The 17,407-nt window shown below is 36.9% G+C and overlaps 1 protein-coding gene across 5 annotated transcripts in view; it reads left to right on the forward strand.

Moving 5' to 3' along the window:
- Nucleotides 1–17,407, forward strand: part of TEX15 (testis expressed 15, meiosis and synapsis associated) — a 91,314-nt gene that overhangs the window by 15,962 nt on the left and 57,945 nt on the right. For 4 of the 5 annotated variants that reach the window (XM_027600420.2, XM_027600422.2, XM_027600423.2 and 1 more), the window contains exon 3: nt 17,202–17,352. In XM_027600420.2, coding sequence (XP_027456221.1) covers nt 17,214–17,352 — 139 coding nt within the window. In that variant the 5' untranslated portion in view covers nt 17,202–17,213. Of the gene's footprint in view, nt 1–16,440; nt 16,496–17,201; nt 17,353–17,407 lie in introns of those variants that run through there. The other variant, XM_027600419.2, reaches the window with a different exon arrangement.

Consider the following 17,407-nt stretch of genomic DNA (forward strand, 5'->3'; position numbering starts at 1 on the left):
AACATAAAATAAAATAATAAAAAATAAATGTATGTGTTCATAAAGTGTTGACATGTAAACCTTTGGATAACTTATAAATTTATCTAATGGGATATGTGTTGCAAGTAAGGCTACATAGATGTTGCATCTGAAATCAATAAGAAGAAATGATCTGATGATCAGCCAGATGCTGCTGCCCAAATTGATAGACAAAAGTCAACAACATTCTGTAAGTGAAACAAAAGAATTACTTAATAGATTTTACTGATAACAGCTTAGAGGTATTCTCTGCTCCTTCAAGGGGTTACAGGCTTCTAGTCCATGAAAAACAATGTATTGTTTAACTTTACCTCTTCAGTCCCCCCTCCCTAATTTAACATTTATTGAAAATCGGTTTGTGTAAAGTTAGGTGTTCATTATACTACATGGTTTTTTTTGGTATGAGCTTTTTTTCTTCTCATGATACAGATCACTATCCTTCTGATTATGACCTTGCTCTTTTATGTTAGTTCAGCCTAACCTATTGGAGAGCTTTGAAAATTCCTCCAGTATTCATATTTTCACTCTGAGTGTTCTATTTGTTTATTATGACATCAGAAGGAATTTTTCCTTCCAGTTTTCTGTCACTACCCCATTCCTTTTCATGGGTCTCGACCTTTCTGCTCTTGACCTCCTCAGTGTAATGCTTCATTTCCACTTGGAAACTCTTCATTACCAGAAACCAGTACTGGTCACTGTGCTAGTGTTGCAGACACTCTCTTTAAACTTTTTTTTTTTTTTTTAAGTAGTCTCCATGCCCAGCATGGAGCCTAACGCAGGGCTTGAACTGATGACCCCGAGATCAAGACCTGAGCTGAGATCAAGAGTCAGACGCTCAACTGACTGAGCCACCCAGGCACCCCTCTTTATCTTTTTGACTGCAATCCCTCAGTGTGCCTCCCATTCCATCTTTCCTATTGTGCTTTTTTAGCTTCATTGTAATCTATTTCTCTTTAACCATTGTATTTTTTTTACCAGCTTTTTTTTTAAAGATTTTATTTATTTATTTGATTTTAGTATATGTGCTGCCGAAGCGAGCACATGATTTTATTTATTTATTTGAGAGAGAGAGAATGAGAGATAGAGAGCACGAGAGGGAAGAGGGTCAGAGGGAGAAGCAGACTCCCCGCCGAGCAGGGAGCCCAATGCGGAACTCGATCCCGGGACTCCAAGATCATGACCTGAGCCGAAGGCAGGCGCTTAACCAACTGAACCACCCAGGTGTCCTTTTTACCAGCTTCTTTTGGCATACTTTGTATCAGGATTGAAGCTAAATTTGCTCCTAGTCACTTATTTCATTAATAATTTTCCTAAGGTTCTAGATTTCCTTTCCCCTGAAATGCCCAGTATTGCTAGAGCGTGTCATGAATGATTATACTGTATATTCATATCCAACTTGAAATTTTATATTATGTTCTCAGGATCTTATTTCATTTCAAGTATATAACCATTTATGTTGGCACCATTTAAAAGGAACTAGGGAAAGAAGAAATTTTGCTCTAATTTAGTAGAAGAAGGAAATAACAAAGAAAAGTCAGAAATAAATAACAACATAACATTGAAAGTAATGACCAGTTTTTTTAAAAAAAAATAAAATTGGCAGTGCTTTAACTGTATTAACTAAGAAAGGAGTGCCTGGCTGGCTCAGTAGAGAATGCGACTCTTGATCTCTGGGTTGTAAGTTTGAGCTCCAAGTTGGGTATAGAGATTACTTAAAAATAAAATCTAAAAAATCACAGAGAGAAGATTAAAAAACCAATATGAGAAATGGAAGAGAAAACAACACAACAGATAATACATAGTGTGATAACGTTACTATAAACAATTATATACTGGGGCACCTGACTGGCTCAGAAGAGCGTACAACTTTTTTTTTTTTTTTTTAAGATGTTATTTATTTGACAGAGAGACACAACGAGAGAGGGAACACAAGCAGGGGGAGTGAGAGAGGAGAAGCAGGCTTCCCGTGGAGCAGGGAGCCCGATGCGGGCCTCAATCCCAGGACCCTGGGATCACGACCCGAGCCGAAGGCAGACGCTTAATGACTGAGCCACCCAGGCGCCCCATAAGAGTGTACGACTCTTGATCTCAAGATTGTGAATTCGAGCCCTGCATTGGGTATAGAGATTACTAAAAAAATTAAAAGCTTTAAAAACAAAAAAACAATTATATGCTAACAAATCATATAACTTAGGGAAAAAAAAACAGTTAATTCCTAAAAATGCACAAATTACCATGACTGAATCATGAATCTTGAATCCAAGAGATAGGATATCTTCTTAGAACAATAACAAGAATGAAAGTTGAATTGAGAATCAAAAATCTCCTAGCATAGAAAAGCCCAAGACCATGTGCTTTCATTGGTGAATTCTACCAAACATTTAAAAAAAATAATGACAATCTTTATCAAAATCTTACAAATAATGGAATAGAGGGAACACATTCAAAATCATTTCCATGAGGAGCACCTGGGTGGTGCTGTTGGTTAAGCATCCAACTCTTGGTTTCGGTCAAGGTAATTTCAGGGTCATGAGATCAAGCCCTGCGTTGGGCTCTGTGCTTAGTTCTGAGTCTGCTTGAGATTCTCCTCCCTCTCCCTCTGTGCCTCCTGCTCTTGCATGTGCATACTCTCTCTCTAAAATAAATAGATAAATCTGTGACTGTAACTTTTTCCCTTAGAATTAATAATTGCTTTTTTAGCCTGCTTTTGTATAAATTTTATATTTTTTTCTGCAAATGTGCTAGTACTTGTCATTAATGGATTTTTGGGTGCTAAGATATATAAGTTCCTTTTTCTTTTTAACCTGGAGAATTCTCTTTTTTAATTGAAGTATAGTTGATATACAATGTTATATTAGTTTCAGGTGTATGGAGAATTCTGTTTTAGAGCCCTCCATTTCCCTGCATCAGTCTAGACTGATGATTTCCTATAAATTGTGTGCTACTTTCATCCGTCCTAGGGTCACTTGTCCTGTGTTGGATCCATTCATTTTTTTTATCCCATTTTAGATTCAGTCTTTTTTTTTTCTTCGCCAAAGCACATCTTCCAGTAGCTTTCTAAGAAAGGGTATATGTTAAATATATACAAGTATCTTAGACCTTGCATTCGTGCAAATGACTTTCTCTTACCGAAGTACCGATATTATGCAATCCAAGCAGCGTAAAAGAGCTAAGGATTCTGTAACTTTCTACCCCAGCCCTCTTTTTCCTGGTGTTACCTGAGTTGTGAAACTTCTATCTTACCAGTAAGAACAGTGGCATTCTGGTTACACAATCCCCGTCTCTATTTATACCAATTTCATATTCAGCGGTGACTATAGCCAAAACTATCAAAAACAATATTTGATCGAAGTATCCTTTGTTTATTGATTAGGTTATCATATAATCCAGTAACAGTGGTATAATTAGAGATTTGATCTCACCACCTCTACATTTCACGAGATCAATGAGTTTTAGAATACTGAGATGGTTCCAGTTAGGATGAACAGAGTCTATTTAATACTGTTTTTAAATTTATGGTTACTTTTTTAATAAAGTTAAGAATTCAGATTGATAAAAAAATGTTAAACTCGCTTAAATCATTTAAAGCCAAATTTTAATATAATAATATAATTTTGGTTGTTCAAGTTCCTCCTGAAACATGAAGGCCTGTTTTCTTTGTTAGTAATGGGCTAGGTATTAGGTCAGGATGAGTGCCAGTATGATACTTTAGGAAATTTATAAACATAGTTTATAAACATAGTTACAGTATGGAATGGTAAATGGAAAGTATTAGGATTATTGAAAAATAGTAAAATTTTGGTGGTCACATTTTTTGGACAATATTCAGCTGCCACTCAGTTGTATAACGTCTGTTTTTTTTCTGTTGTAGATTGCCATTTGTTATAAGATCTATCAACTTAGTAATCTTTGGTGGGGGCGATAATAGTATATTAAAATTCATATTGATTTTGACAAATGTCCTGATTGAGCAACATTGAAATTTGGAAAAAATATGTTTCCTAGAAATGATATAATACAATAATTTTATCAGTCATCGATCATGTGTATATAATGAAGCCCCATGAATGAGTGGTAAGAAAGAGGGAGGATATTACTGTAGATCTGTTAAGCACAAATTTGTCTAAACCCTTCTGTTTGTATTTTTTTTTCTAGCCTCACTTAGTTCATCTGGTATAGAATTGAAAGTTTTCTGTTGAAACTAACCAAGGTTGCTATACACCAAGCTGATGACTTGCCTGCTCTCACATTTCTTCTTCTTCTTCTTTTTTTTAAGATTTATTTATCTACTTTAGAGTGCAGGGGGGAGGGGCAAAGGAAGAGGGAGAGAGAATCTTAAGCAGACTCCATGCTGAGAGTGGAGCCCGACATGGGGCTCCATCCCATGACCCTGAGATCACAACCTGAGCCAAAACCAAGAGTCAGATGCTTAATCGACTGTGCCACTCAGGAGCTCCTATTTCTTCTTTTCTAAATTGTTCAGTTTTACATTTTTTTAACTCTATATAAATGGCATCATACTTTAATCTTTCACAACTTGTTTTGACATTATGTTTCATATAGCTGTAGTTCATTTTCATTCATGTTGTATTTCCAGACATGTTGTATACTACAGTTTTTCCACTTTGCTGGTCAGTGATGGACATTTCAGTTGTTCAGTAACAGTGCTGCATTGAACACTCCTCTATTTGCCTTTAAGTATACACGTACAAGAGCTTCTTTGGGGTAATTGTTCTCAGAGATTTGGGTTTTTAAATTTGCTGTTTCCACCCTAACTGCAGTGTAATGCAATCCAGTTCAAACACTAACCACCAGCATCTGGATGACTTAGTTGGTTAATCATCTGACTCTTGATTTTGGCTCAGCTCGTGATCTCAGGACTGTGAAATCAAGCCCCACATTGGGCTCTGCATTGGACCTGGAGTCTGCTTGGGATTCTTTCTCTCTCCCTCTGCCCCTACCTCCCTTCTTTCTCTCTCTGTCTCTCTCTTTCACTCACTCTCTCTTCCCCCTCTCTAAACACACATAACACACCCCACCCCCAACCACCTGGACTTAGTGGCAGACTCCACAAGTTAAGAGCTTAGTCTTCCACAAAACTGCCCTTACTTCAGATGCCAGTCACAAGTGTTTCCCAAGCCATCCACACCTGTGACCAACTGGTTAAAAATTCAAGGGCTCCCGTGAACCCCTCAGTTTCAGTAATTCACTGGAATAACACACAACTCAGGAAAGCACTGTACTTACAATTACAGTTTTATTACAGGGACATACATAGAGTGAGGTCTGGGAGGTTTCTGAACACAGCTTCCATGTCCTCTCTCCATGGAGTCTGGAAGCATCAGCCTTCCAGCACATTAGTGTGTTCACCAATCAATAAGTATCATTGAGCTTTAGTGTTTAGTGTTTATTGGGGTTCCATTAAGGAGGCACAGTTAATTAAATCATTGGACATATGACTGAACTCATTCTCCTGCCCTTTTCCCAGGTGGAGCAACTGAAAGTTCCAACTCTCTAATCACATATGTGGTCTTTCTGGTGACCAGCCCCCATTCTGAAGCTATGAAGGGTCACCTTTCAGCATAACAAAATCACTCCTGTCATTCAGGAAATTCCAAGGGTTTTTGAAGCTCTTTGCCAAGACAAAACCAAATATATTCTTTATACATGGTCCCTTTCATCACCCTTCAAATTTAAGACCTAATGAACTTTTGTTAATGAGGATTACATCTCTTAATGTTTACTGTACCAAGTTAAAACCAAGAAATGTTTTAACGTATTAATTTTTCATTTAGAAATAACACATTCATCACATGTTACTATAAATAATGTTTTAAAGAAAAATAACTATTTCCCAAAGAAGAGTGCTGTTGTTTTCCATTATTGCAAATTAGGCTTAATAGAGTCAGGTGAATTCCAACACCTGCTTCTGCAGTTTTTGTTGTTTTGGTTGAAAAATATGAAGAAATATGACCTCACAGATACATAGTTGGAAAAGCGGTCCTTGCTGATACTTCGAAATGCTCTTGGGGACCCTCAGAAATTTTCAGATCACACTTTGTGAATTGATGCTTGAGTATTTATACCTAGAGAATGGAGTTGCTAGGTCAGAAGGTAATGCACATCAACTTTACAAGATAATGCCTAATTGTTTTCTAAAGTGACTACCAGTTTACACAATCACCAGAAGTATATGAGAGTTCTGGTTGCTCTGCACCTTTTTTAGCATTTGATATTGTCAGACTTTAATATTTTCTGATCTGAGAGGTATGGAAAAAATACACTTCATTGTAGTTTTAACTTTTGTGTTCTTGTTTTCCATATGACTAGGTACTGTTTAAATACCATAGATTCCCCACTGATCTGAAATACCAGTATTAACATCTTCAAAATTCTGGGGATTTTTTGGTGTTTTTTCTGACTGTGGTGTTCCATTGTTTATTTTTGTCTCAATAATCATAGTTTTAAAGTTGCCTATTACTGTCCTCTTTCTTATTAATAAAACCTAAATTTAATTGAGTGATCGTATACCCAGCTAATTAAAATTGCTGTAATTATTAAATTATAATATTTAATAGTGCCAGTTTTCTTCCTCCAGTTACTTTCTCAAATTTCCTTGATTATGTTTCTTTTTCCATATAACCTTTAGTATTATTTTTGCCAACTTCAGGATTGAATCAACTTTTGGGACTTAATGTAGGAAGATTTTGCATTTCACAATAATAACTAGTCCTTCTCAATAATAAATTATGCCTGTTCCCTCCTTAAACAAATCTTTTATGACCCTCAGTTTTTTAGAAGTCTTCGTATCAGCCCAGACCATTTCTTAACTTTATTCTTAGGTATTTCATATTTTTTGTTGCAATAGTGAGCAGATTATTTTCATTATGAAGAGTTTATAAATTTGTGAAGATAAAAATTAAGGTAATAAAGATATAAACTGATAAATCTCTCTCCTCCCCATTTGTAAACCACCTAGTATTCCTTTCTCCATAGACAGCTAATGTTATCTTTTAAAAATAATTTATGCATATTTAGCCAAACACTCTTATACTTCTATTTTTATCATGGAAAATTCTAACATATATGAAAATAGAATACTATAATGAACCCCAGGTACCCATTTTCAAAGTTCAGCATTTATAAACTGGATAATTTTAAAGCAGACAACTCAGATACGCTATCACTCTTTTTTAAATGTGTGTGTATGTGTGTGTTAAATATTTTAAATCAACTTTATTGAGAATTCAACCTAGGAAAAAGATGAAATACATGAATTAGAGGTTAAGAAACATGAAGAATAAAGGTAGAAGTTTGCACATAGGTAACTAGAAGTTCTAAGGAAATAGAACAGTGCCACAATATTCAAAGATAAAGTTGCAGAGAATTTCACATACGTGTCAAAGATATACCACACCTTAAATACAAGAAGCCCATGATATACTAACACTAGAATGTTATAATGAAAATGCAGGGGCGCGTGAGTGGCTCAGATGGTTAAGCGTCTGCCTTCGGCTCAGGTCATGATCCCAGGGCCCTAGGATCGAGCCGCGCATCAGGCTCCCTGCTCAGTGGGGAGCCTGCTTCTCCCTCTCCCTCTCCCTCTCTCTCTCTCTCTGACTCTCATGAATAAATAAATAAAACATTTTTTAAAAAAAGAAAGAAAAGGCAGAACACCAGAGACAAAGATTTTTAAAAGCTGTCAGAGAAAAAAGATTTGCCAGTAAATGAGTGACAATTAGATAGGCGGTTTCTTAATAGGAGCAGTGGATGGTATTAAGTAGTGGGATGATATCTTAAGAGTGCTGAGAGAAAATGGCAGTCAGTCTAGAATTTTATACCCAGGAAAATTTAACCAGATACAGCAGGTCTTTCAAAAAAATAGAATTTATCATTTAGTTGTAAAGATTTAAAACATTCCCTTTAAGTTCAGGGAAAAGACCAAGGCACCTGACATTATCATTTATATTTGACATACGTTAGAACTCCCAGCCTGCCCAGTAAGGCAGACATAAGAAATAAAAAAATGTTACAGTAATTGGGAAAAAAGAAATAAACTGAAAATCGTTATTATATGCCCTTCATCATTTGGAGAGGATATGGTTGTTTATGAAGACAAGTTATTAGAATTAATAGGAGCTTAACAAGGTTTCTGGGTAGTCAATGTGTAGAAACCAATTTCACTGAAGGTCATTTTGCCTAGTGTTTGAGTGCATTTACTCTGATGCCGGACTGCCTGGCTTTGAATTCCAGATTCAACAAACATTTCCTAGCTATGTGTCCTTGGGCACATTAATTTAAAATAAGGGTATCTTGGGGCGCCTGGGTGGCTCAGTTGGTTAAGTGACTGCCTTCGGCTCAGGTCATGATCCTGGAGTCCCAGGATGGAGTCCCACGTCAGGCTCCCTGCTCAGCGAGGAGCCTGCTTCTCCCTGTAGTCCTCCCCCCTCTCATTTACTCTCTCTCATTCTCGCTCTCTCAAATAAATAAATAAATCTTTAAAAAATAAAATAAGCGTATTTCATAGGGATACGATGATTAAATGGGTCAATATATATTTAAAGCACTTAGATAAGTGTCTAATTCCTAATAAGTGTTACAGATGAATGTTAGTCATTATTACTATCATCCCAAATGCCATTTTAAACATTAGCAGTGAATAAATAAAACTTTTTTTAAAAGATCACGTGTAGTAATTTTAAAATTATGAAGAACTTAGAATAAATTCTTTAAAACATGTTAGACCCTCATGGAAAAAATAAGGCTTTATTGAAAGATATTAATGATATGACTAAGTGGGGTGATAGCCTGTGTTTAAGATAGGAAGACTAGTAAAACAATGTCCTTGATCCAGTGGTAGCTTCAGTAAATTTTCATTTAAAACCTAAACAAGATTTCTTATTAGACAAACCTTTTAAAATATGTATGTAAAAGCAAAGGTGCTTCAGAAGAACAAGATTTGTTTTTTCTTTTCTTTCGGTTATGTCCAAACATATATCAATTACTGTGGTATCATGTTGGTGTAGGAATACAGAAAGACACCAACCAGTAAAACAGATCTGAGAACCTAGAATTCATGCACATATGGAAAGTTGATTTATGTTAGAGAAGCATAGATAAATAGGGAAAGATTTTTCAAATAAATGCTAGCATGATTTGATACTCATATGGAAAAATTGAGCCCTTCTTTCCTCAGACCAAAATGAATTTCAGGTGATTTAAAGGTTTAAAAGGTAAAAGGCAAAACTATAAAACTTTTAGAAGAAAATAGAAGGGATTATCTTTAAAGATTTTATTTATTTATTTGACAGAGAGAGACACAGCAAGAGAGGGAACACAAGTGGGGGAGAGGGAGAAGCAGACTTCCCACTGAGCAGGGACCCCAATTTGGGGCTCGATACAGGGCTCAATCCCAGGACTCCAGGATCATGACCTGAGTCAAAGGCAGACGCTTAACAACTGAGCCACCCAGGCGCCCCAAGGGGATTATCTTTAAACCTTGGGGAGAATCATTTCTTAAATTTGATCAAAAGCAAAAACACAAATATAAAGGAAAAAATTCATAATTTTTTTTAAGTTTTTATTTATTTGACACAGAGACAGTGAGAGAGGGAACACAAGCAGGGGGAGTGGGAGAGGGAGAAGTAGTCCTCCCGCGGAGCAGGAGCCCGATGGAGGGCTCGATCCCAGACCATGGGATCATGACCTGAGCTGAAGGCAGATGCTTAATGACTGAGCCACCCAGGCGCCCCAGAAATTCATAATTTCAACTACATTAAATAGTTTTGTTTAAAAAGTGAGGGGAGGGGCGCCTGGGTGGCTCAGTCGTTAAGCATCTGCCTTGGGCTCAGGTCATGATCCCAGGGTCCTGGGATGGAGCCCCGCATCGGGCTCCCTGCTCCGCGGGAAGCCCGCTTCTCCCTCTCCCACTCCCCCTGCTTGTGTTCCCTCTCTCGCTGTGTCTCTCTCTGTCAAATAAATAAATAAAATATTTTAAAATAAAAAGTGAGGGGAAATTATTTGCAACAAGTATGATTGGTGAAGAGCTAGTATCTCAAAAAGATTTTTTGCAAATACATAGAATGAACAGCCTCATAGAAAAGTGGGTAAAAAAAATTGAACAGGCACATCCCAGGTTTGAAAACACAAATGACCAATAAATATACTCAGTCTCCTCAAAAATCAAACAAATGCAAACCAACCATAGTGAGATGGCATTTGCAAATATAAGATTGGCAGAAATTAAAGTCTGCCAATATCAAATGCGGTGAGGATATGTAACACACTGCTGGTAATAGGATAAAATCCAGTATAATAATAGATTGGGAAATTAAACTACACAGGGCGCCTGAGTGGCTCAAATGGTTAAGCATCTGCCTTCGGCTCAGGTCATGATCCCAGGGTCCTGGGATCGAGTTCCACATTGGGCTCCCTGCTCAGCAGGGAGCCTGTTTCTCCCTCTGCCTCTCTTTCTCTCTGTCTCTCATGAATAAATAAAAATCTTAAAACTACACAAAAATTAAAATTTGGCCATGGGAGGCAAATACCATAAATGAAACTAAGACGAAAATATTGCAAAACTCATGACAGACAAAAACTAATTTCTCTGTATATAGAGTCCTTACAAATCATTTAAAAACCATCTTAACCTATAAAAAGAAAAAATGGAGAAAAAGATGGGAACAAGTGATAGAAAAAAATAAAATTATTCAACCTCACTAGTAATGAAAGAAATGCAAATTAAAACCACAAGATTCTGTTTTTGTTGACTAAAATTAGCTTGATAAAATACTAAAAAATCTGAAGAGAATATTCTATTTCCCTTATATAAGTAAAAATTAATTAAAACAATAATAAAATCCAAATAAAGATGAATTATTAAAAGACTGAGAAAGCACCACCTGAAATCAGGGTTAAGAAGTCACAGAAGTCAGGGAAAGAGTATATTATTTCAGGACCAGATTGGTCAAGAGTATTAAATGTAGAGAGGCCAAGTAAGTTATGAGCCAGAGTGTACTTTACATGAGTGAGATACTGATGTGAAAAATCACTGGTGACTGAAGATTGCTATTGAGGTGGAGTTGGAAATCGAAATAGATTGAGGAGGAAGTGGGAAGTGATCTAGATAAGGACAAATATGATCCTGGCAGATTGTTTTGTTTTTAAAATGGTCAGGTTGGAGCTTGTTTTAAATGATTTTGGGCAGGATGCCAAGAAAGTAGTGAGTAGGGATGAAATTCAGAATACAGCAGAGAGAGAATAGGAAAAAGAGCCTTGAAATGGAGAAATCATGAGACCTGGTTTTATTGCCCCAATTCTTTGATATTTAGTTGTATTGCTTCATCTCTAATGGGTTGGCAGACTTTCTGTAAAGGGCCGGATAGTAAACATTTTAGTGTTTGTAGGCTGTAGGGTCTCTGTCACATTTACTCAGCTATGCTTTTCTTTTCTTTTCTTTTTAAGATTTTATTTATTTATTTATTTGACAGAGAGAGACACAGCAAGAGAGCGAACACAAGCAGGGGGAGTGGGAGAGGGAGAAGCAGGCTTCCCGCTGAGCAGGGAGCCCGATGCAGGCTCGATCCCAGGATCCTGGGGTCATGACCTGAGCCGAAGGCAGATGCTTAACGACCGAGCCACCCAGGTGCCCCTCAGCTATGCTTTTCTAATACTAAAGCAGCTGTAGAGGATAGATAGATGAATGGGTGTGGCTGTCCCAGTAAAACTTACTATGGACCCTTACCTTTGAATTTCATATAATTTTTTAAGTGACATGAAATACTATTCTCAATTTTTTCAGTCATTTAGCTTGTAGTTCCTATGAAAACTAATAGCCATAATTTGCCAATCCCTGATCTGTAAAATGAAAAATAGGACAAAAATATATTTCACGTCTGCACTGTGTAGTCTTAATTGAGGGATTCTTGGCTTAATTTCACTAAGTGTATATGTAGTTTATCATATGTATGATCTGATTTAACCATTTGTTTATCAGAAGTAATTCTTAGTCTGAACCATTTAGCACTCTACAGAAGAACACAGAATTTACTTTTGTGACTAAAGTTCTGAGAATATTGCTTATTCATCATTTATTTGTTCATCAGGAACTCTGTCCTGAGATTACTAGAAGAGGAATGAATGATCTTTGCTGTATCATCATTACATATCATCATTACAATAATTACTGTAATATTCTAAAATACTTATTTTTTTACTTAAGTATATTTTGGATGGAAAATGAATAGAAAATCAGTATTGGCACAAATAAAAGGTAATTGTAAAAATAAAATAGAACAGTATTATTTGCCAGAAAATTCTGAAACTGAGTCATTTTTTGTTGTTAAAGAGAGATCAGCAAACTTTTAGAGATTTTAAAGTTAAAAACAAGCTGACTCATAAAAGTTTGAAGGAGAACTGAAAAAAAACCTTCTCATTAATGCTTTGTGTATCTGCAGTTATCATCAGTTACTTTATGTTAGGAAACCTTTACATCAGTGATAGTTGAAACTTACTAAACTCTAGGGCTCTCTTAAGTTTTTCAGTTGAAACACCTAATTCTGTTATTAAGACTCTGACAGTAATCAGATAAAAGATTTTGGAGGTTTATTCAGTAATCCCTAATCTCCCAAGCATTCAAGTCCTTAATGTTTGGCGATGGTCTTAGGAAACTCAGTACAAATATTATTTTTTTAAGATTTTATTTATTTGACAGCACAAGCAGGGGAGCGGCAGGGAGAGGGAGAGGGAAAAGCAGGCTGCTTCCCACTGAGCCAAGAGCCCAACGTGGGGTTCGATCGCAGGACCTTGGGATCATGACCTGAGCCGAAGGCAGACGCTTAACTGAGCCACCAAGGCACCCCCAAGTATTCTTTTAAAATAGACTTAGACCTCAGTTGGTTGGGTGGCTGCCTTGGGCTCGGATCATGATCCTGGAGTCCCAGGATCGGGTCCCGGGTCCCGCGTCGGGCTCCCTGCTCGGCGGGGAGTCTGCTTCTCCCTCTGACCCTCCCCCGTCTCATGCTCTCTATCTCATTCTCTCTCTCAAATAAATAAATAAAATCTTTTAAAAAATAATAAAATAAAATAGACTTAGACCTCCATGTGAGGTATTAATACTATTTCTAGCCTCAGAGAAGTTAGGCATTTTTGCCTAACATAATATTAATTAATGGTAGAACCAAAATTTAAAGCATTATGATTTTTTTGCCTTTCTTGCCATTTGCCCCTGTGAAATAAAAGGTATAGAGGCAAGCTAAAGAGGAAAGGAAAAGGGCTTGGGAATTTCTAGGACTGAAAGAGTATGAGTCTCAGCTTGAAGGAGAAAACTTGGATGAAGTTTTAGACAGGTGAAGAATGAATTTTACTTAGGCAAAAAATCGTAACAGCCTACTGTTAAAAGGAAGCAGAGATAAGGGAAACAAAGCTATTTTTGTTTTATTCTCTTTTTTTTTGGTTCATTTTTTTATTTTATTGATATGTTAGTCACCATACATTACATTAATAGTTTTTGGTGTAGTCTTCCATGATTCATTGTTTGCATATAACATCCAGTGCTCCATTCAATACGTGCCCTCTTTAATACCCATCACCAGGCTAACCCATCCTCCTACCCCTCTCCCCTCTAGAACCCTCAGTGTGTTTCTCAGGTTCCATAATCTCTCATATGGTTCATCTCCTCCTCCGATTCCTCCCCTTCATTTTTCCCTTCCTACTATCTTCTTTTTTTTAACATATAACGTACTATTTGTTTCAGAGGTACAGGTCTGTGATTCAAAAGTCTTACACAATTCACAGTGCTCACCATAGCACATACCCTCCCCAGTGTCTATCACCCCATCCCTCCCACCCCCCACCACTCTTAATTTAAAACGTAGTGCTTCTGGGGGCGCCTGGGTGGCTCAGATGGTTAAGCTTCTGCCTTCAGCTCAGGTCATGATCCCAGGGTCCTGGGATCGAGCCCCACATCAGGCTCCTGGCTCAGTGGGGAGCCTGCTTCTCCCTCTGCCTCTGCCTCTCCCCCCTGCTCATGCTCTCTCTCTCTGTGTCTCAAATGAATAAATAAAATCTTTAAAAAAAAAGTACTTCTGATATTTAGCAATTTGCTGTAAATTTTTGGTAGATACTCATCAAATTATGAATGTTTGTCAATTCCTCTTTACTAAACATTTTTAAAAATATAAGTGAATTTTGGGGTGCCTGGATGGTTCAGTGGTTAAGCATCAGCCTTTGGCTCAGGTCATGATCCCAGGGTCCTGAGATCGAGCCCTGCATTGGGCTTGCTGCTCAGCAGGAAGCCTGTTTCTTCCTCTCCCACTCCCCCTGCTTGTGTTCCCTCTCTCACTGTCTCTCTCTGTCAAAATAAATAAAATCTTTAAAATACATATATATAAGTGAATTTTGAATTTGATTAGATGCTTTTCTGCATCTATTGAGATAATCACTTGATTTTTCTTTTTTAAAAGGTTTATGTAGTAAATGAAATGTACATATTTCCTATTGCTAAATCTCCCTCGTTTCTGGGATGAACTCCACTTGTTTGTGATACATTAATATCATTTTTATTTTTTGAATCCATTTGTAACTACTAATTTAATTTCTTCTTAATAGTATTAAGATGATGAATTCATTTAATTTCTTCTTTGAATCAGTTTTTTTATTTTCATTATGTTAATCACCATACATTACATCATTAGTTTTTGATGTAGTGTTCATGATTCATTGTTTGCATATAACACCCAGTGCTCCATTCAGTGCATTAGTTTTTTTTTTAATTTTTTTATTGTTATGTTAATCACCATATATTACATCATTAGTTTTTGGTGCAGTGTTCCATGATTCATTGTTTGAGTGTATAACACTCCATTTAATGGAGCACTCCAGTGCTCCATTTAATACATGCCCTCTTTAATACCCATCACCAGGCTAACCCAGTTTTAATAAGTTTTTCTTAGAATGTATTATTTTGTATAATCCTTTTTTTAATGATTTTAATCATTTAGAGAGAGCGCAAACAGGGGGAAGGACAGAGAGGGAGAGAGAATTTCGAGCAGACTCTGTGCTGAGCATGGAGCCCAACTCAGGGCTGGATCTCACAACCCTGAGATCATGACCTGAGCTGAAATCAGGAGTCAGATGCTTAAATGACTGAGCCACCCAGGTGCCCCTTGTATAATCCTTAAATGTATTAGCTTAAATCTGCTCATAATATACAAGTCCTATATGAATATATGTTTTAGTTGTTAGGGAACCTTTCTCCTTTTGATTTGTTTGATCTTTTTCATTCATTCATTCAGTCAGTCATTCATTCGACTGTTAAGGACCTAATATGTGCCGTGCCCTGTGCATTAACTATTCATGAAGTTTTTAGAATTGATTTTTCTTTCTTCTTTTTATTATTATGTTAGTCACCATGCAGTACATCGTAAGTTTTTGATGTTGTTCCATGATTCATTATTTGCGTATAACACCCAGTGCTCATTACAACATGTGCCCTCCTTAATACCCATCACCGGGCTAACCCATCCTTCCACCCCCCTCCCCTCTGAAACCCTCAGATTGTTTCCCAGAGCCCATAGTCTCTCCTGGTTCATCACCCCCTCTGACTTCCCCCCCCTTCATTTTTCCCTTCCTTCTCCTAATGTCCTCCATGCTATTCATTATGTTCCACAGATAAGTGAAACCATATGATAATTGACTTTCTCTGCTTGACTTATTTCACTTAGCAAAATCCCCTCCAGTTCCATCCATGTCGATGCAAATGGTGGGTATTCATCTTTTCTGATGGCTGAGTAACATTCCATTGTATATATGAACCACATGTTCTTTATCCATTCATCTGTTGAGGGGCATCTCTGCTCCTTCCACAGTTTGGCTGTTGTGGACTTCGCTGCTATGAACGTTGGGGTGCATATGCCCCTTCGTTTCACTACATCTATATCTTTGGGGTAAATACCCAGGAGTGCAATTGCTGGGTCAGAGGGTAGGTATGATTAATTGAAGAGGTTTTGGTTTTTTTTTTTTTTTTTTGTAATTTAAGTCATTAAATAAGTTATTCTTCCCTTCCAACATGGGCTCAAACTCACAACCCCAAGATCAAGAGTCATGTGCTCTACCAACTGAGCCAGCCAGGCACTCTGGCTCAAGCTAGTGTATCTTAAGGGTATTCTTGTTAGGAGGCAACACTACTGGTGTCTATCAGTGAGGCTGGATGAGAAAAAGACTGATTTTCTTCTATTTCCAGAGGTCTCTGTCCATTCCCTATTCTGATCCATGATCCATTGATTGGGAGGCTGTAAGATTATCTTTCATAAAGGGTGGAGTGGAGATTGAGGGCAAGATCTTTTGTGAACTTTCTGTAGAATCTTCTCCTTTGTGATCCTTCTGTAGAATTTTGGCAACTCTTAATGTAGATTATGATCTAAGTTTGAACTAAGCAGTTGATAGCTATCAGGAGGCCCATGAATCATATTATGAAATGGTATGAAAAATCCATGTCTACATATATTTCTCTTTGTGTAGGCTCCATTACTCTCCTTCAATACCTAATATGAGTTCTACTTGAAAGGTTAAGAATCATTGTGTTGGGTGGGGGGAGAGGGAAGGCTGGAGAGAGAAAGGAGGAGGGAAGGAAAGAAATCTGTTACTAGTATGACAATATATGAGGTCTTAATCCATTTATAGAATGATACTATGGAACAATAGGCAATGGGTGATTGTTTAGGCAATCGTAGGGATAGTTGTGCAGCAGTTGGTTTACAACTTTAATAAGTTTCTTCCAAAGGCAGAGATTCTGATTTCAAGAATATCATTCTATTCACAGAAATGTGTCGGCAAAATGCTTTTAAAAATATAGTATTTGGCAAGAATTTTACTAAATGTTAATAATTGTAAGTTACTAAGCTTTTCAGGAACACAGACTTCTGGTTACCCAATTATAGTTACATAAATTATACAGAAAAGATCTATTAGAAACTACAAGATAAATATTCAAAAAATTACATAAAAGCTAAAGCTGTTAATTCATTTTTTATTTTGGGTAACCTGGCAAATTGAGATTGGAATCTGTTGTGAATGTGACCAATAATATATATTCAATTCCATGTAAGAATTTTTAAACCGTTTCACTGCCATTGCCTTTTATGTGTTTATTGACCTTTTGCTTAATAACTTGGGATTGATTTTAGGCCACCAACAAAATGGAAATGAAAGAGATTGCTAAACACAAGACACTGTGGAAGATGAACTCAACCAGTGAACCTTTATTAGTCACTGGTGTAGAAGTCAATCCTCTGAAAAAATTCACTATTCCCAAGATCAGGAGGACAGCTGGGAAAGGTAATATTTACTATCTCCATGGAAGATGAGTTTATTTCATAACTATTACTGCATT

This window comes from Zalophus californianus, chromosome 2, assembly GCF_009762305.2.
Source record: "Zalophus californianus isolate mZalCal1 chromosome 2, mZalCal1.pri.v2, whole genome shotgun sequence".
In the NCBI taxonomy this organism is placed as follows: domain Eukaryota; kingdom Metazoa; phylum Chordata; class Mammalia; order Carnivora; family Otariidae; genus Zalophus; species Zalophus californianus.